Raw genomic sequence first — 21,120 nt, 5'->3', positions numbered from 1 at the left:
ATTTCTCACACAATCTGCACATCTTTTACTCTGCTCTCCTTTTTGTCAGATTTTATGGGCATCATAAGATATAAAATTTGCATTAATCAATATGCTATGGAAGACACTTTACAAAAGGCCCTATCTCCCATGGTTATCTACAGGTCAGATGTGATGACACAGACATTCTTCCTCAGACTTTTGTTCATGCAGAACACTGGTACAACAAGAAGAGCTGAACACAACAGCTGGCCAGAACACAGGGCATCAGCAGAGACTCTGGCATTTCCCAGCTGAGAAAACAGTGTTTCACTACAGGTCATACAGCAAACACACAGGCTACTATCAGAGGAAATAAAATATTTGAACAAGCAGAGAGTGATGGATTTCAGCCGTGCATAAAGGAGAATCCAGTGAATAAGAATTACACAGTGCCACCATGAACATGCCCTTAAGAGACAAAAAAATGTTATTCTGAATGGAACAGAGTCAGAAAACACAGAAGCGTAATTATATTTTTCTTTCTTGACAGTGGAGGGGGCATAGACAATTTTCCAGGAGTCATAAAAGAAAGATTAAAAAAAACAAAAACAAAACACACTAAAAAAGAAGTAAGACTTCTGTAAAAGAATCCTCTTTAGTTTATTTTTAAAAGAAAAAAAATTAAACTAGATGCACTTTGTTTTCAGTCACAGACTGATATTCCAATCATTCCAAGGCTGGGAAAATGAGAGATAAGAGGTTTAAATAATGCAAAAAAGAATTCACAGGGATGTCTGATGTATGATGACTGCAGCATGAGAGTGACTGATCACATAACAGATTTTCTACAAAGATCATTCAGGGAACACTGAGATTGTTCAAGGGCACAAATCCTCCTGATCAGAAGCAGGAAAGGCTAGTTTTTTATTTAAACCCTGCCAGAACTAAAAGCACAAACAACACCTGATTTTAATTTTTAATGAATACGTGGTGCATTCCCCTTGAGCACAGGTTACACTTTTGGAAAATGGGAATGATGAGAAAAAATAGATTCCATCTGACAAAAGGAGAAAAGCATCCTTGGATATCAGCTTGACAATGTAAGAAGTCATTTTGAGAGTTTTTGAGTGAGGCTGTGGAACTAAAGCCAGAAAAAAAGCCTGGCTCAAAAACTGCTCAAGCAGTAAACCCAGTATTTACAGTTTGGAGACTAGAAATCAGACTGGAAACAGCAGGACACAGGTGGATGGCCATAGGTCCCTCCTGCACATACACTGGCCCTATCTCATCTTACTTTATGGACCATCTCTTCCACCAAACACACCCTATGCAGACATACAGAGACCATGCCCTTGTACAATGACAGAATGTCTGCAGACCCCTTCTACTCACAAGTCAGATGAAGCCCACAAACAGCAGAAATTTGCCTTCCAGATCTCACACAGAGGAGCTATGCAAACCAGGATACAGTAGGCTGAGCAAGTCCACACTGGTATTTTATCCATAGCATCACTGTAACAGACAATTGGACAGGGCTCTGACCAAGCTGAACTAAAGATGTCCCTGTTCACTTCAGGAGCAGTTGGACTAGGTACCACTAAAGGTTCCTGCTAACCCAAACTATTCTGTGGTTCTATGAGTACCAGAAGGCAAACTGTGACCTCGAGAAGCTTCATCTTCATTAATAGGGAGAGACTCATTAGGACAAAATGAAAAGAAGTTACTTCCTTCTAAGGTGAATAGATATTAAATCTTACACTGAACTTTCAGTCTGTGATGATGGTGACCATCAACATAAGTTCAAAGCAGGTTCCAAGCACTTTCTGGATCATTGATCCATGTCTTGCTTTCCAGTGACCCCTATGATTAAAGGACTTTAACAGACAAACTTGAAAAATATTTATACTAAGCATGAATATTTGTGCTCAGAGAAATAGATAAAATAGAAAATCCAGTTTAGACAACATATAACATGTCCTAAAAAAGTAATGCATTAACAATGTTTTAAAATTAAATATTTACCCAGATCCTTAATGAGTGATAATGCCTCCCATGATATAAATGCTCCACCACCATCATCCATAGCTCCCTGCCCAACGTCCCAGCTGTCCAGATGTCCACTGACCAATACAATCTGGAAAAGGAATTATGAAAAAATTATGAAAAACTTATCCACATGAAAACACTGAATCAGAAAAGTCAATTAAGCATTTAAGCATTTCCATGGTTTTGACATAAAATTGGCTTTTTACTTTAGAAGAGAAGGAAGGAAACATTTCAAATAAAACTAAAATATTGTTCTGTAGTCACTGAATATAATTCTAGGATGACCAAATGCATCCTACTGCTTCAAACCACTGCCTAAATCAAACTATGCTGTGAGAAATGTTTAAATGAAAGGGTTTCTTTTCACATTAAGTACAAAGCACATACTTTCCTGAGATACAGGACTACTACACTGCAGAACGGTGAAAATATATTTCATATTCCAGCTGCTTGGGCCCCTAGGCAAGAAATTTGATTAACTCTGTTTTTGGGTGTATAAAGAAGAAATATGAATTTAGACTGAAGTGTTCCCAGGCAGAGGCTATTGCTTTATTATATGTCCATGGTACTTGTCACTGAGGACTCCTAATTTATTACTGGATATTCTATGTGCTACAACAATGACAAGGTATTTTATAGTTACATTAGTCATAAGGATATTTAAAATTAAAAAATACATGGTAGCAAGTCCCAGATGGGTTTTCTACAAAGAAAGTTGGCTACAGTAGAGTACAGTAGTATTTTTATCTCCAGAAACACCCACTTTCAGCTCTAAACAATTCAAATGCCAACAAGCAGCATCAGATCAACACCAGAAGTGAGATTTTCCTAACTGGACCTGAAGCTGAAGGGCTGATGGATCTATGATTGCAAGGGAAAGGTCAAGGAGGGATGATAACTCTGAGCTGAGTAGGCAGTGTGGTAAAATGATGCAATAGGACAAAAATAAGAGCAGGATGCTGCTGCAGTGCCCCAGAAGACTTTGAAGAACTGATATCAGGAAAGTGACCTTGGGTAGGGTGGAAGTGGAAGCACCCAACCTACAACTCGACACTGAGAAAAAACTGAAGAAGACCCTGGAGCATCTGTCTCTGCTCTGCTGAGATCTGGCCATATATGAAGAGATGCTTCCAACTGCCTGGTCCACTGATGTCAATGAGCTCTGAGAATTGTGGGCTCTAGAAGATGAAAAATACTCATTCTTTCTCCCTCTGCAGATAAGGATCTCCTGGCAATATCATCTCATCTTTCATGTATCACATGACAACTACTCTAGCACTGATAATAGGAACATAATGAGTCTGTCCTATAATCAACCCCAGAGGGTGAGAGTCTATGTGTGTAGACAAAATTGCAAAGAGCTAACCTGGGGTCCTATCACAAAAACCTCTATTTTCCCCTTCACGTAAGATAAATCTTAGTAAGTTTTCACAGCTTAAAAAAAAAAAAACCAAACAAACCACACAGTGGAGTGCAGCAAATACTGCAAACTCAGGTAGCACAACTAAAAAGATTCTTTACATTAAACAAGGGCCATGGCAATTTACTAGTCATATCTACTGTATTGCCATGTGTCCAATCAGAATGTGCCAGAACTCCTTAAATTTATAAAATACACTATGATATATTTATAAATGTATGTATTATAAAAAACAGAAGTGTCATGCTTTAGACAATGGAAAAGCTTGTGATGAAAATTTGAAGATCAGTTTATTCTTTCCGTCTCAGAATCATAGAATGGCTCAAGTTGGCAGGGAACTTAAAGATCTAGTTCTAACTAGGGCAGGGACACCTTCCACTAGACCAGGTCACTCAAGGCCCCATCCAACCTGGCCTTGAACACTTCCAGAGAGGGGGCAGCCACAGCTTCCCTGGGCAATATGTCCCAGCATTTCATCACCCTCAAAGGAAAGAATTTTTTCCCAGTGTCTAGCCTCCCAGTGTCTCCCCTCTTCAGTTTTTAAACCATTGCCCCTTGTCCCTTCTGTAGGCCTTCTCTACATCTCTAACCCATGTAAAGAGCCCTCCCCAGCTTCCTTGTAGGCTCCCTTCAGGTACTAGAAAGATGCTATAAGGTCACTTCGCAGCCTCCTTTTCTCTAGGCTTAACAACCCCGATTTCTTCAGCCTGTCTTCCTAGGAGAGATGCTCCATCCCTCTGATAATTTTTGAGGCTCTCCTCTGGACACATTCCAGGAGTTCTATGTTCTTGTTATGTTGGGGACTCCAGAACTGTACTCCAGGGGGGATCTCACAAGAGCAGAGAAGGAGAAGCACATCCCTTGACTGGCTCTCTAAGCTTCTTTTGATGCAGCCCAGGACATGGGTGGCTTTCTGGGATTCAAGCTGATGTTATTAAGCTTCTGGTCCACCATCACCACCAAGTCCATCTCCACAGGGCTGCCCATAATTCTTTCTTCTCACAACCTGTATTTGTACATGGGATTGCTTCAACCCAGGTGTAGAACCTTGCATTAGCCTTGTTGAACTTCATTGCAGTTTGCCTGCCTTCCTCTTCAGTGAGACACATTGGTCCTGGGCATGCAGGATCCTTGAATAGACACCAGCTATCCTGGGCTCCCTTCCTGTCTAGGGCTTTGTTCCAGTCTATCCTACCAAGCAGATCTTTGAATAGACCAAAGTCTGACCTTTTAAAATCAATTCGTGTCAGCTTACTTTGCAACTTTCTCACTGCCCTAAGGATCTTGAATTCTACAGTGTCATGGTCACTGCAGCCTGGTATCCCATTGAGTTGTACATTGCTCAGGAGCCTGACTATACTGGTGAGAACAAGTTCTGGCAAAGCTCCTTTTCTGGTTGGTTCCTCTACAATTTGGAGGAGGATGCTTCAACTTTTCTGCTTACCCAGTCTTAACTAAATATGTGCTTGCTTCCCAGAACAGTTTGATTTTCTTGGTAGGAGATAGCCATGCTGTAGCCTTTATTCCAAAACTTCCTCTCCCTCAGAAACACTTTGATTTGAATGGCAGGTCCCTCTAGAAAAGCCTCAGATTTACTCATTTTCCAGGGATGCTGCCCTGCAGTAGAAATATTTAATCTGTGGCAGGCCGCTGCTCCAGTAGCAACATCACTTGAAAGCAGATAATCTAAGACCAGCCATGCCAGCTTTGGAGGTAGAAACCCTTCTAAATTGAGAGCAGAAAAGTACTCCCTGTGGTACCCCTTGCTCTTTTTGTTTTACTCTGAGGGACAACTAAGCACACACACACACATTTGCTTGCACATTGTGAGGGTGATGCATGAACTCTGCTTTGAGAGCTTGGGAGGTTTGTGCAGCCCAACCTGCAATCCATCTGTGGGGACAGAGCTCAAATACCACCACAAGGCTGTGCAGCTGACTGATGCAAACTTGTTCCTGTCCACTCAATAAGGAATTTGTAAGCAATAATAATTTTTAAACAAGAACAGAAAAGGCTCTGAGTGAAAGCACAACTGACTGTGGTATAAAGGACACCTATTCCACAATTTCAAAATTTCCATGTGGTTTGTTTGCTCTAAGAGCAAAATTGGTGTAAGAATAAGAAGATGACTATTCATTCTCCCAGGAAACTGCTCCAAGCTGGAGTGATTTAGAACAAGTCTGTAAACTTGCTGAGAGAGAACCAAGTTCACAGGAGAAGCTACGCCTTGTCTTTTGCACTGAAAAGATACCTCACTAATGCTGTTCCCTGGCAGCAACCTCAACATGAGCAAATGAGAGGGAATTACTTCTCATTTCTTTGTAACAACATGTATTGTACCAGCAGGAAATTCTGAATCAGAAGAATGTGATGTAATCCCATTTGGGGTTACAGACTTCAATCACAAAGCATTTTTACCAACTGCAGAACATTACACCAAAACAGATCAAGGTTCAAGTGGATTGAGAAAGTCAGATAATTTTATGGATGAACTTTCACTTAGATTTACTTAAACTGATGCCAAGAACAATTAAATAAATACAACCAATGTACTTCTATGTGAAAGTTTTTTCAGGACAGCTGGTTTTTAAAACTGTCATGTTTTAGTAGAGCTGCTGAAATAAAAGTTTTAGTGATCCTGCTAATAACCGGCCACAGACATTCTTAAAATGGGACACAGTCACCTCCAAATTTACACATAGACTGATCACTTACATTTGCACAAAACATCCTGCTAGAAATGTTGGCATATGCCAACAGAACATAAGCACTGGAAAGCAATGCAAGTATATGTAACTAGAAGTATTTCTTTTAAATATACATAGAAACCACAAGCACCTATAGAGGATAGTAAAAATATTGAAATACACATTTGCCACATCGACTAGAAATAAATTTAGGATAAAACAGCTTGCATGAAACATGACAATTTAAGATTTGGCTTTCTTGCAATGACCCAGCTAAGAAATGCTACTCTAGACACAGTCCCAAGGCAATGGAACAGAAGTGAAGCTGCAGGAAGCATTTCAAATAGAAGATGAGTTATTCCATTTCCTTCTGCACCAGCATTACGGCCTCTACTGGATGCCCTTGAGTCATGCCCATCATATCAATCAAGTATAGTGAAATGTTTATAAATTTATATTTTATTTTGCATAGTTATAAAAGTGTATGCTTTATATTTTTAAAACAAGAAAATTAGGAAGAGGATCCAACCCTTCACAAACATTTGCATAGGTCATGGGGTTATTCTTCTCTAAGCAGGATGTTTTTGCCACTAGAAAATAATTTCCCATTCCATAGGTAGTCACACATCCTACTGTATCATACACATAATAACTTCATGAAATGTAAATGAACTACCTTCTGCCTGGTTAGAGAGAATTTTAAGGACAGTCTACTTCACTTTTAGCCTCTACAATCTCACTTGATCCTATAGAGGTACAAGGCAAAGTCTTCTTTCTATGAAACACTAGAGATCATGAATAATAAATATTAAGAAAGAACTATAAGTTGCATTTTCAATCACAGAATTTAATCTAGAATAACATTTATAGCAAGTTGTGAAAAACAGCATGTAGTAATTTTATGTTAACTGAGGTAGGTGGTAATGGAAAAGTAATGAAATCACCATTCATCTTTACACTTATGGATGAAGAAGACTTCACAAATGGAGGTTAGGGTCCACAAAGTAGGACTTTTATTGATGGAATCTGGCTATGAACACATTGTCTTGCAAAAACTTAGTAATAACTTCCATTATCCAAACCTCTGAAAAGCATATTTCCTGACATGCTTCCCTCCAGCATACAGGGAACATAAGGAGAACCTTAACTTGCATAGAGAAGAGAGAAAACTTGAACAAGGATCACATACACAGAGAATGGGATGATCAAGAACTAAAAAGGGTATTAGGACCAGATCAAGCATCTTTACTCACATTAGATGCACTCAAACTTCAAGTGCTTGTATGCCAAAACTTCAAGCTAAAACACTGATTGTAAATTGAGTTCTCAACTCAGTTGAGCCAAACACTGCCACAAGCTGGATGTCTGCACAGGCAGCACAGGTCTATGGAGTTCCAAGCCCAGTTCCCAACTACCTGGCAACTCATGAAAAGCACTGTTATTTAAATTCTTTTTTTCCTCCAGTTTGCTTCTAAATAGGTCCATCTAAAGTTCTGGGTACAACAATAATGTCTTACATTATTTGACTAGATACTTTTTCTTCAGGAAGCCCCTTAGAGGGCATGGGATATTGTACAATAATTAACTTACATTTATGAACACCCACATACAGTTGATTTCAAAATTACAGAAAAACAGCAATCAGACAAGAATTAGGATTCCCTATTCAATCAAACCAGAAAAGTGCCTATAAATTGGCACAGACAATTTACAGGCTGTGCCATTATTCTTTTTACTCACACAAACATTCTCTAACTTCACAATTTTCTGTTTTCCCCAGTCCCAACCAACTATAGCATGACTGAAAAACTGAGTTCTCAGAAGAATCAGCTCTCCAGAGGAACCGAGCTCCAAATGCAGGCCTATGCTCCTAAGCACAGTGAGTACCTTTTTGATTAATCTCCTCATTTAGGTATCATGACAACTAAGAATTGCCAGATGGTTTCAGTTTGTAAGGATCTAAAGAAGCAGCATATCATATACCTAAGTACTGGGCAAATAAAACAGCTGGCAGGACTAAATTTAAACCCATCATGCTTAATTTGCCTTCAAAACTATGATTAAATGATGTCTTCAAGTACACAGATTTGCAAATTAAGACTAGTAAATCTGGCATGGCAGTTTTGGGATGTATTAGCATCCTCCACAGCACTGCTTGGAAATATATTCTGGAAAATGGCAACACCAAGCAATATCCACAAAGCACAGTTGACACAAGTGTTCACAGCAACCTTCTTCTTTTAAAGTAATTCTTAGTTTGCGGGCTGTATTCTCTTTCTCATTTTTAGGAAACAGTGCTATCATCTTAATGGAATAAAAAGTTGGTATGCAGTTTGTTTTTTTGCCCTGACCCATTCTCTTCATAGTCCACCTCAAACATTTCTCCTTTCAAATCACATGGCAAAATAAATAACAATTTAAGAGCTATCAAATCTTCCTTCTTGATAACTCATGTCCAGGCAGAACTACATTATTGTAAACAATCCAACATTCCTAAAGTTTTAAAATATTTACAGTAGTTATTTATTTGTGTCATGCAGTAAGATTCTGTAAATCAGCCCCTTGGCATCTTCATCAAAGGCCTGCTGAAATCTAAACAACCAGAACTTGTAACCTTATGTGCTGTAGCAGCACACAAACTGCAGCAAATGCATCACACATCATCTTCCTTTCTGGAACTCAACCCAGTTCTTCCAACAGAAAGACAGAGACTCAAAGAAAACTTCTCAAGGACTGCATAACAAAGATAACCTTTTCAACAGTTCTTGTAGGGACCCTACATTTTATATCTATACCATTATTTCAATCTCAGCATCTCAACTTTTGGGCTATCTAAGACTGACAATGCTGAGTGCCCATCAGCAGCATAGTACTACTATATGGCATGGGATCAGAATTAGACTTAGATGGAAGTTTAGATACTTAAATATATAATATATATATTTCAATATAGACACTCTTGTAGTTTAAGATACTCATTCCTACCAGAAAAAAAAAAAAATCACTTTGCCCAGTTACACTTAAATGTGGGTCTACTCCATTGTGTGTAATTCCATGAACTTTAACAGCTAAATTTAAGCATGGATCTATATTAGAGATACTCAGTTGTAAAAAAAAAACAATGACATACTTGGTAAGAATTCTACCCTGACCACTTCCCAAATATTTGTTTTGGGCTACAAGTACGTGAAAAAAAAGATATGTGAGTTTCTGCACTTGCCTTTAAGAAAACACTAACTGCCTCCAATTAAACTGCAATTGGATTAAATCATGTCCTAAATGTAGATCAGGAACATTACTACACTTAGTAGATTTTATTTTGTGTATATAAGAATATTTCTTCAAATCAGCTTTTAGCACTAGTGTCCAAATATGACTTCACTGTACAGCTCCTTTTATTACATTTCATGCACATTAGGAATGGTTCTCAAATAATAAGTCTCGCTGTCTCAACTAATTTACAGTCCTAAAGATACAGTAAAGTTCAGAAAGAAAAAATTATTGAAACAAAAACTGTCTTTTCTACTTAATATGCAGTGTAGTAAGTCTCAACTTCCAGGCTTCTGATTAAATGATAGATCTGCACATGAAATAGAAGTGACCCAATTAGTCACACAAGAATCCATCCCTATTACTGCTAAAAAGCTGATTAACCTTCAAAGAGCCTCTGTGTCACAATATACAGTACACTCTTCAAAGCACTATCTCTCCTTTGTAAAACTGACTGAAAATCAAGTGTTCTCAGAAAATATTGTAACCAAACCTCCCTGTTTAAAGTGAATCTCAAAACCTCTGAGTGGTTACATAGCATGGGCTAACCTCATTTATGGCATACAGGACAGTGAAGGAATTAGTTTGAAAAAAAATTATTACTGATAAAGTCATCACAGTAAACCTAATGAGACATAGAAGCTGTATGAGCATTCAAAAGATATCCAAGTATTGCAGTTACTACCATTTTCTTATTAAGTGTTGGAATGTAAGATTTAGCATTTCCGTATTTAAGTTTTCTAGAATCTTTTATTTCCTATTTCCTGAGCTGCAACTTTTCAGAATACTACTCTTCATAATACTGTATTTCAAAAATAAGGATTTTAATATATGTATTTCAGCATGCCACTAGTTTTTGAGAGGAAAAATCATAACAATAAACACCTGCAAACAAAACTAGGTATCACTGAAATATCACTTACCTTTGCATAAAGGTTGTAGCTGCTATGATGATTACTAAAGATTACATTACTAGAGATCTAGCAGCATTCTCAAATATTTTACTTTCAAAATTTTCTTTACCAAATATCCAAATTAACCTCAGCTAAAATGATGCCTAGTTTTATTTCTTTCACCGAGGCATTTAAAAAAAACATCCTACTTGTACTGTGATACTATGCTCTACTGGCAAGCACCCCTTTCCAAAATTGAAAATATTGTGAATTTTTCTCCCTAAATTTACAACATTATTGTTTCTTCTCAAGAACCTTAGAGGACACTTTCAGTCAGCCCCCTTGCACTGCTAGCACTGGCTTACAGCATTCTGATGACCTAAAAATACCCTGAAAGCCATCCTTAGTTGTCACCTCTGAACTGTCCTCAGGAAAACAGGACTTCATTTTACAAATGCCCCCAGGAAACTGCTGATGGAAACAGCCCAAGCCAACTGTAATGTCTGTAAGAATAATACAACTGTCTGCTGAAATAATAGCAGAGGACTACAAGAGAGGAAGCTTCAAAACAACACTTATGTCCCAGTGCCAGACTCCAAGCATCAGAGGATACTTGAGGTTGGAAGGGACCTCTGGGTGTTCATCAGCTTCCACACCCTGCTTGCAGCAAGGTCAACTTAGATCTGATTGCTCCGAGTTTCGTCCAGTTGAATCCTGAAAATTTCCAAAGAGTGAGAGAGATGTTGCAACCTCTCTGGAGAAACTTTTTTAATGTTTGCTTTTAGGAAAAAATTTTCCTAATATTTATTATAACACAAGCTCTTTAAAAATGTGTCCTACTGGGTCCTCACTGCAGCACTGAAAAGCCAAAGTGGACTTTGGATGCTGTCACAAGCCTGCCTCATCATTTCACATTTCAAGAAGCTTCTACTTAATTCATCACCAGTTGAAGACAAGGGAAATTGAATTCTTTCTTTTTACCACACCATTGTCACCATTATACATACTAACAGGATCACATGATCAGTTCTCCTGAAAATGTCTCATTAGCCCATTTCTATAGTCACAATTATCTAGAACTGGTGACGCCTCTTGTCCTGGTTCCCCACCAGTGGGAGGTGGCTCCCTGCCTTTCTGCTGTGATGGTGAAAGCTTTCTGCTCACAAGTATTTTCATGGTCAGTGATTCACAGGCCTGTGTTCGGAGTTGAAACTCCCAGTACAAGAGAGACATGGATATACTGGAGTAAGTCCAGCCAAGGGCTATGGAGATGATGAAGGGACTTTAATGTCTGACAGAGCTGGGACTGGGTAAAAGAAGGCTTGGGGGATCTCATCAATGTATATAAATACTTGATGGAGGATGTACAGAAGATGGAGCCAGACTCTTCTCAGTAGTGCCTACTGACAGAGCAAGAAACAACAGCAAAAACCTGAAATAGAATAAATTCCATTTAAAAATAAGGGGAAAAAATCTTTTTTACTGCAAGGGTTGTAGAACATTGGAACTGCTACCCAGAAAGGTTATGAGGTCTCCAAAGATGCAGATGTTCAAATTCCAAGCCCTACAGAACCTGCTCTAGTTGACTTGTCTTTGAGCACAGGGTTGGACTATGTGATCTCCAGAAGTCTCCTCTTTTAATTGTAACACTGATTCCAGAATGAATAATTCGTATTTTCTTCCGCATTTCTTTTGGCTCTGAAAAATTTCATTAGAGACAGAAAAAGCAGAAAACAACTTGGAAATCAAATCTACTAAACCCAAGTATGTCCTTCAGGATCCAGACAGCTAAAGTACATCTGTAATCTTCAATACAGTATTTTACTGGGACAAGACAAAAGACCTCTTTTCTACTTAGGGCAGTCAAAATCACAGTAAAAATTAAAGCTGTTATGAAATTAATTTTCTAGAATAATTTGCAATTTTTGTATAATAGTTTTATGGATTGATGCAAGAACCCACAGAAACAGGACATTGCTTCTCTTGCAACATGAAGGCTTTATCTTACACCTACCCTAAAAGAATTGCTTAACATACTTCATGAGACATATCTTTAAAGTCTCAACATTATTTGAGACTACAAATCCTAATTATAGCCCTGTTGGTTACTTTTAGTTTCTGATAGTTAAACCAGCACTTCTATTGAGGTTTTAATGTGGACTTAGAAAATCATTAATTTCTCATTTATCACTTCAAGTTAGTTAATTATATTGTATTGATCGTATCAGTAAAATGGAACTAAACAACCATTTATTATGTAGGGATACAGTGAAAATTAATATTTATTCCTGTATTTATGACAGCTTTCACAGAAAAAACTATAAAGTGAAGACTCAAAGCCCTTGTCTTATGTTGAAATTACTGGAGCTGCATCTTCTTACACTAATGAAAACTCAGACTACAATTTCTAGTACCTGGCCATAGCCTCTCAGAAACTGAGGGTTTATATTTGCAGAGACACAGCTAAGTACTTGCAAGTAACACTGACAGATTTTCCTACTCTGTTTCCATTAGTGTCTCTCAAAAACCCAGAGTTTTGATACAAAGTGAGAGCTTACCCTTCACATTTATCCGTCCCTTATTTCTATGTTTATATACTATTGTGAAACTCATGGTGTGTTTGACACAAGTTTTCACCAAGATGGAGAAGAGGCTGCTTTATCATCCTCAAACAATTTCTCTGTAAGACCAGATCAGACAATTGGTGTCACGATGACTCAGAGAGTGCAAGATCTGCTCAAAGACAGGAGAGATTCAGTTTATTGGACCCAGAAACACCAGGGCTCTGGGATGCATTTGGAATGCAAGAGACTTCAGAAAACCTGGTGCAAAGTACAGCTGTGGCGAACCAGGAAAAACCAGTGGCAACAGGGTCTTCAAGCCATTTGTCATACCACAAGGCAGGAAAACAGTTCAAGTGTGTGAGTTGTTTGGGCACTGAATGGCTGCTTGCTGTTGCCATCTTTAATACATGCACATGCAAGGCAGAAACCAGGGTCTGCCTCACACAGAACGAAGAGCAGATGGATAACTCATAGCTCTGGAAAAAAACCCTGGAGAAAGGTGAAAAACATGTCAACTGCAACAACAGAAATGGAGGAGATTCACAGATCCCCTTTTCCTGCCTCTTTCCAAAATCATGCTGTAACTAGCAGAATATAAGAGTTATCTCATTTGGAACTGAGCCAGCTGGTGTGAAACATGGAAGTGTTCACTGCAGGGGACATGCAGAGTCATTACTGTGCTCAGCCTACAAGTGGGAGAGATGTCCTTATGGCTACACACTGGAATCAAGCCAAGCTGTGCTTGTGTATTGGTCTCCATCTCCCTGCTATCAAGTGACCAGGGAAAGGCTGCACCTTGGTATAACCTTAGATATTCTCTTAGGCAAAACTTTCTGCACGTCCATCAGGGTGTGGGAAACTTTTTGCACTTGTGAAAATGTTCACAGTGGATTTTTTTTCCCCTGCATTCAGCTACAGAGTGGAAAGAGAAATGTCAGAAACACCACCTAGGTCCAGGTTATACAGATAGGTTTGTGTGATGTGGATTTCTGCCTTCTTGGACTTAACATCAAATTTATGTCCCAAGGCAACTCAAAAGTGCTAACTACTCCTTGTCATCTGAGATTTGAATGCCTGATCTTCATCTGAAAGATTGTGTGTCTCATTGCCAATGCCACCTCCTTCTAGTTTTTCCACTTATGGCTGCAACTTAACATTTACTTAACTATCCCTGCACCCCCAAATTTCACACATGACAGAGGAATGCAGGCTCACAGAAATTCTGACAACTATATAGCACCGGCTAACCAGCTGGCAGGCACAACTGGCTGCTGTTAGACATCAGTCTTCCATCACTTCTAAAATATGCATTTAAAAGACCCTATATCCACTCAGTCTCCACAACCCTGACACTGAATGCAGTAATGATGTTGTGATTTTTTTTTAATGAAACCTTGTGTCACACTGAAATTATTGCTGCAGTTCTGTTTGTACTTCATTTTATATCTGTTTGTGTTGAAATGAATTTAATTTCCCTTTCAGGCACTGTTCTCAGAGGATTCCATTCTAATTTTATTAGGTTTTGTGCCTTTAACTTTCAAAATGAAACACAATGCTTATCACAGTAGTACACAGAAAATTATTATATGTCCCAGATTAATAAGATTGAAAGGTGTGTTTAGTTAAGATTATATCAGGGCTGTGCGTGCTTAAATATTTTAATAGTTGAATGTTAAATGAAACTTATTCTAGCTTTTAAATGAAGATCTGACAAGGTTACACACAGAGAATTAGAGGCTTGAAAACAAGATTCTCCTAATGTATTCACTCCTGTCCTTGTTATCAGAAATAGCTGCATAAAAAATCCAGTTCATATGTTTAGCATTTGAGAGCATTCAGCAATTTTTATTCCCATGTTAGTGCATTTAAAATTACAACAATTTCAGAATAACTGATAGGAATCTGTAGTTCTCTCTCAAATCTGCTCCTCCCATTGATGTCTTATAAAATTTACTACTAACTTTCCAAGCCATTCTCATATGCCTCATTCCTCTTGAAAGAAGAAAAGATGCTTGAAGGTTTGCCAGCATTTATCTCCACCATGTTCTGTCCTTCTCAAGAGACTTTTCATCCACATATGGCAGGGACAGATCAAAGGGAATGTGAGCCACGAGGTGGTAACACTGGAGGACATTTGAATTATAATTTTGAAAAATGCTGATTGCAAAATAAGGTCAGAGCAAGCAGCAAACAAACATTTATTATACTGGCCTTTCTGGACAACAGAGCCAAAAGCTTTTTCCTGGATTTTGCATGTTACAAATGAAATAAAATAGAAAATAACTCATTGTAGTACTAAGCAAAAAAGGCAAAACTACTCTGCTAGTAGAATGCTAATGCTGCCATACTGGAGCCCCTCAGCTTGGCAGGATATCTTTCTTGAACAACAGGTGTCAGAGTTACCCTCTTGGAAAAAAGTTCTCTAAAGAACAAGTCCTCTGCAATGAGTAAGTTCCCCAAATGTGTGAGCTGTATACTCTTTTTCTAAAATCACCTACATTCACATAACCCAGGGTGTAGTGGTAGATATGCCCCTGTACTCAGCGCTGGTGAGGCCACACCTCGAGTCCTGTGTCCAGTTCTGGGCCCCTCAGTTCAGGAAGGATATCGAGGTCCTGGAGCAGGTCCAAAGGAGGGCAACCAGGCTGGTGAAGGGACTCGAGCACAGATCCTATGAAGAGAGGCTGAGGGAGCTGGGGCTGTTCAGCCTGGAGAAGAGGAGGCTCAGAGGAGACCTCATCACTCTCTACAACTCCCTGAAAGGAGGGTGTAGCCAGGTGGGGGTTGGTCTCTTTTCCCAGACGACTTTCAACAAGACAAGAGGACACAGTCTTAAGTTGTACCAGGGGAGATTTAGGTTAGATATCAGAAAGAATTTCTTTACGGAGAGGGTGATCAGGCAATGGAATGGACTGCCCGGTGAGGTGGTAGATTCTCCATCCTTGGAGACATTTAAAAAGAGACTGGATGTGGCACTCAGTGCCATGGTCTAGCAACTGCACTGGCGGGTCAAGGGTTGGACTTGATAATCTCTGAGGTCCCTTCCAACCCAGCTAATTCTATGATTCTATGATATCACTCTGGTAACTAACTTCTACTCTCACCAGCTGCAGGACAATTGATCCTAACACTGCAGCTGCAATCACACCATTTTAATTACATCCAAACCACAATTAAGGCAAAAAGACACAGAGCTGAAATAGGACTTTGCCTACAAACTTTGCAAGATAACAAGCAAAGTTACAGTTACCTTCTAATCTACAATTAACTCAGAGTTATTCTATGTTCTCCAGTAAACATGTCTTCCAAAAAGAAAAGAAGCTAGCTAATGTTTCAGTTCTTTAAAAAGACATGAAGGAATAAGTTATTAGACAATAAAGATATCAAATGAGGTAAAGAGAAAGGTGCAGATAAAAGGTTTCTGCAATTCTATAGAAAGTGTTGACTCCAATTCAAGTATGTCACCAGAACTGCCCATGTCTTGTTGCTAGTATCATCAAATCAGCACAGGTTCCATGGGAAGATACATAACATAAACTGCTGCCTGGGAACAGGTACTACCTGGTGGGATCATAACATAACTTTTGCTCTAAGCATGCCATCAGCAAAAAGCACAACAGTACCAGAAGTTCAGAACACACACAGAGACACATCCAAAAAGTTTGTTAGATTGCCTCAACAGTGACGTCTGTCTACTGAGCTGATTCTTGTACTAAGTCTCTCCAAATTACCCCGAGCAACCACTAATAAAACAAAACCAAGACTGAAACCCAGGTTGTAAAAGCACTGTAGAAAAGCTTTTAAGAAGTTATGAGAGAACTGAGTTTCCTCCGGGTCTTCCCAGACAAAGGACAAACCAAAAGAAAAGTTCAAGGTACATCGCGGAGGACTGCACTGGCACAGGATGGGTGCTAAACAGACATTTTTTAATAATAAAAGTTGTATTAGAGATGTCAAAGATTTTCCATCAGAGGGTTGTCCTGGCATCCCCATACACTCCCTTTGCCATTGCTGCTGTAACAGCATCTGAAGACCTTCCTTCACTTGCTCTCCAGACCATCTCATCAGCAGCCACAGCCCTATATCCACAGTGGTTTTCATAAGCAAGAAAAGCTTAAGTATCAATTAGGTTCTAACTAAAATCTCCCTCTCCATCCTACCCACTCCCATTTTTCTAACTTCAGGATTGTCCCTGGACCCCAGCACACCAACAGCATTTCCTCCAGAGGTGTGAGAGGTCAGCCACCTATGGTGGGCCACTGTGGCTACCAGGCAAATCAAAAGAGTGAGCATTTCTCTCTCCTCTCCCACTGCCCAACTCAGGCTGGATTAGATTAACTTTATCTGAAAGACATGAAAGTCAATACCCATAGCAAGGATGGAAGGGAGAGGGCAAGCTCTACCGTTCATCAACCAGAGTCAGTGAAAATGACAAATGCAGGGATGTTATCACATTCCTCAAAAGATACTTCACCATCTTATTTCAGTCTTTTCTCTTGCCTCTCCAATATTCAACCCCAATTTCCTCTCAATTAATTCAGCCCCAACAGCCTGTTTATTGACAGCTTGACCACCATGGAGGAAACAGAGAAGAAAACCAGAAAACACATCATAAAGCACCATTCATCTTCAGGACTTCATAACAGCCCATACATATTTAGATATAATGTGTCTATGCATTCTAACCAGAACATGTAACATTTCAAGTACCCTTAAATATCCCCAAAGTTATTAAATTTTTAGTTTTCAGAATCTAATCTCAGATCATCAAAGACTTAAATCAAGAACAGTTTATATATAAAATGAGATACATATGTTTTTCAATATGAAAAAGTGTGTGCACATGCAAAATACAATAGAGTGTTACAAGATTAAAGTTCATTTAGCATGACATTTGTAGCAAATCTCTCTCCTGAAGTTATGTTGCAGGACTCAGAACTAGACAAGAAACAGAGAAGTACATTTTCTTATGCTTGATGGGAAATACCAATGTGTGATTATTTAGGCCAATAATAACAATGTGTTAAAGTAAAACAAGGAATCTGCCCTCCATGCTTCTGCATTTTTTTTTTTTTTGCAAAGTGTTTGCCTATCCCCTAAATCTTGGACCTTATACACAATTTTTCATAAAACCAGTTTACTAGACATTAAATCATATTTCTTGACTCCAGACAACTATTATATATGTCTTTAAAGGCATTTTCTTCATGCTATTCAGCCATAGCAAGAAAATGGCTTTTCCAAGACTCTTGACAGATGAAAAATTTCTAAGCATACTAATATCATATTAGGAATATTTAACTGTGACCATATGACCAGTGCTTGAAATGCCAGTGAACATGTACCTGGCTTTTGTTTAGGTACAGGAGAAAAGAGACCTTTTGAACACAAACGTTTCTAGTCCAGTCAACACATGATGTTAAAGACATTCAAATAATAACATGTGAGCTAAAAATATGTAACTTTCAATTCTCCCTTCCACATGATCTGTGGAGTCTGGACTGCATTCCGTGTTTGTTAGGGTTTTTTAAAAACTTTTTTTTAACATTGAACCTACAACCAAGGACTATTTTATTTTATGGAGTTGCCCAGCACCCATCACAAGATCTGAATAACTTCCATAGTGTTAAGTGATGTGGTCAGCATCCCTGTATACTCCCCCCCTCTGTCTCTCACAGTGGGAAATCACTTGTTGATTAAAAAGCACCATTTGCTTATTCTACACCGATTATAGGCAATGTAAAAGAGTCTGTTTTGTATCTGCAGGGGACAATGAGTGCATTTGGTGCAGTATGGAGTTTGACTGATTCCCAAGAAAGCTGTCCCCTGCATGTACAAGCAATATCTTCATTTCTTAAAATGAAGTTGCCTACCACAACTTCAAGTTTTGCCAAAAAAATGTGAGTCTACAAAGAATGACTCTAAGCAATATTCTGTGGGCAGCAGGTTAGTAAACAAGGAACATAGGCTGATGGTTTTAAAAATTTAGTTTTCAGTGTCAAGGTCTTTGGCAGGGCATCCTTTATAAATGAAAGTACTGGTTAGGTTTATTGGTTAGAACATGTTAACCTCAGGCACAGAGAAGTCATTGTGTATGCATAGTGATTTGGCCTGAAGTTTCTCCTCTTTGAGGAGTACTTGAGCAATTGAGCACTAGCTGCATATCCAAACTGTGTAATGGATGGCACAATAAATAACATCTTACACACCAATACAAGAAAATGTAAAATTAGACAGATTTTTAAAAATAAATAAATAAAAGCCCAAAGGAAGCAGGGGAAAGTGCTAAGAGATTACAAAATTCAAAAATGGAGTAAAAGATGCACAATAACCTGAAATATTTTTCTCTGGACTACCATGGAAGAGGGTGGGAGCCCCTTAATTTTTATGAAAAGGGATGTATAAGATAACTAGTGAACTACGTATCCTGGACATCAGTGCAAGTAATAATATTCATCTCAACAGAGTGAGAAAGCAAAGAAGGACTTAGCTTTTTTCTCATGGTTTTTATAGAAGTGAAGCATAAGGAAACTCTGACCCTGTGTAGAAGTCTTTGAAGCTGAATATAAGCCCTCCCTACAGCAGCCAAGAAACAACTTGTTGGATCTTGTCTAAACACAGCTAACACAGTTTAAATATAGTTTTGATTAGTCTGGCTGCATCAATCTGAGCCAAACAATGTTTACAGCATTTTTTATTTCTTTTAGTTTATATAACATGCTCCATGCATTAACTTTCTATGTAAATGGCCATCAATTAGGATCAATGTCCAGTAAACGACCTCACATTTCCAGCATCCTTATGATGTAACACTTCAGCTACAGCACATAGTGAATTCATCTTTCTTTTCTATGAGACACTTAAGATGTAAAGACAGCCAGGTGCCAATTTATCCCCAAGCTGCTCAAACTGCCTTTATAGAATTTCGGTGTAGCTTTCACGTAACTCAATAAAATGCATCCAGCTTGGACAAATCACCACTGACATTGCCTTAAAATGCAGAATACCTTACCTTTAGAGCTGGGTTTTACTACACCACCAAACATCTGAAGGAGTCCTAGTAACCAATCACCAAAATGTGTCTTGGGAGAAGATGGATTCATTCAAAAGCTGGAAGATATCATCTTCAGAAAGCTGCTGAAAAGCATCCAGGATAGTTTAAATTTCCATCAAAACAGGAGAGATCAAAGGACTGAATGAGGAAGAGGAAGACATACTAACTGCAGATGGTGAATACCAAAGCAGCATCAAAGATGTACAAGGCTGCAAGTGCAAGGCCAGCAGAAGTTCAGCCAGTTTCAGGAGTGTCTTATAGAGACAACTGCAATGGAATCTTCTCTCAACAGCTGTGAAGTTTCTGTCACTGCTACCTTTGACTCATTCACTATCTACTACATGGATGGGTAATTATCAAATGAAAATCATTTCTTCTTTTGCAGGCTGCACACGCAAATATTTTAGAAACTCATTTCTTTCTCCTTTGTGCTTTTCTCCCAAACATCCGAAGTCACAGAAACAATTCCACATTAAACAAATGAAAAACTCTCATACTAATTCTGACACAGTCAGAATTAGAGACTGTCACGTTCACAGAATAGAGTTAAACCAAAACCAGTGGGGGGTGAAAATCAAAACCACTGGTAAAGAAAAAAAGAAAATTCAGTTCTAAGCACTAGCAACAACCCCCCACAGCAAAGCTGACCATTTGCATACAACAGCCCACAGCCCTGTAGCCCTTCCTCCTCTTTGGACTGGGCATATTTCAAGTCAGAAGGCAGATGAGCCAAGGTTATTTATTCATCCATTGGAATGTGTTTTCTTTTCTAAACAGAAGTTTGTTTAATGAGATAATGGAACTAACAAAAACAGACTAAAAATCTAGTGGCTGTAGAGATGCACTATGACAGCAAACTTTTCTCCTTGTCAGTATTTTGCAGCATTTGAAACATTCAAAATATGAACAGAGGAAACTCAGGGAGCACAGTGATCAGCCATTCTGTAGACAGCTAAGCATCTCTGTCAGGAAGCTTTTCATGATACTCCATCTAAATATTCCCTGCTTAGTTTATCTCAAACAATTATTCATGATACCTGCAGACACATTTTGTCCTTCTTCCTCACCAACCTCACTTCAGAAATGCATCATTATTCTACAATCATTTCCCCATGTCACTACCCATCCTGTGCTTCTGTTTTGTTTTTCCACTGAATTTCTTTAAAATAAGCAACACTATTCCTCTGCAGGACTAAAAATTGAAAGCTAAAGATGGATTTCCAGA

The 21,120-nt window shown here is 38.7% G+C and overlaps 1 protein-coding gene and 1 long non-coding RNA gene across 5 annotated transcripts in view; one reads left to right on the top strand and one right to left on the bottom strand.

The window, feature by feature from the left end:
- The window catches only part of LOC139793411 (uncharacterized), a 410,787-nt gene that overhangs the window by 256,470 nt on the left and 133,197 nt on the right, over positions 1-21,120 (top strand). The gene's annotated exons all lie outside the window — the stretch shown is intronic.
- Positions 1-21,120, bottom strand: part of CPQ (carboxypeptidase Q) — a 164,336-nt gene that overhangs the window by 58,409 nt on the left and 84,807 nt on the right. For all 4 annotated transcript variants that reach the window (XM_071738014.1, XM_071738015.1, XM_071738013.1 and 1 more), the window contains one exon: positions 1,984-2,095. In XM_071738014.1, the coding sequence (XP_071594115.1) occupies positions 1,984-2,095 (112 nt within the window). The remainder of the gene's footprint in view (positions 1-1,983; positions 2,096-21,120) is intronic.

The sequence above is a fragment of the Heliangelus exortis genome, chromosome 2 (assembly GCF_036169615.1).
Source record: "Heliangelus exortis chromosome 2, bHelExo1.hap1, whole genome shotgun sequence".
Lineage (NCBI taxonomy): Eukaryota > Metazoa > Chordata > Aves > Apodiformes > Trochilidae > Heliangelus > Heliangelus exortis.
The sequence above is the reverse complement of the archived record's forward strand: the minus strand, read 5'-3'. Positions and strand labels throughout refer to the sequence as shown.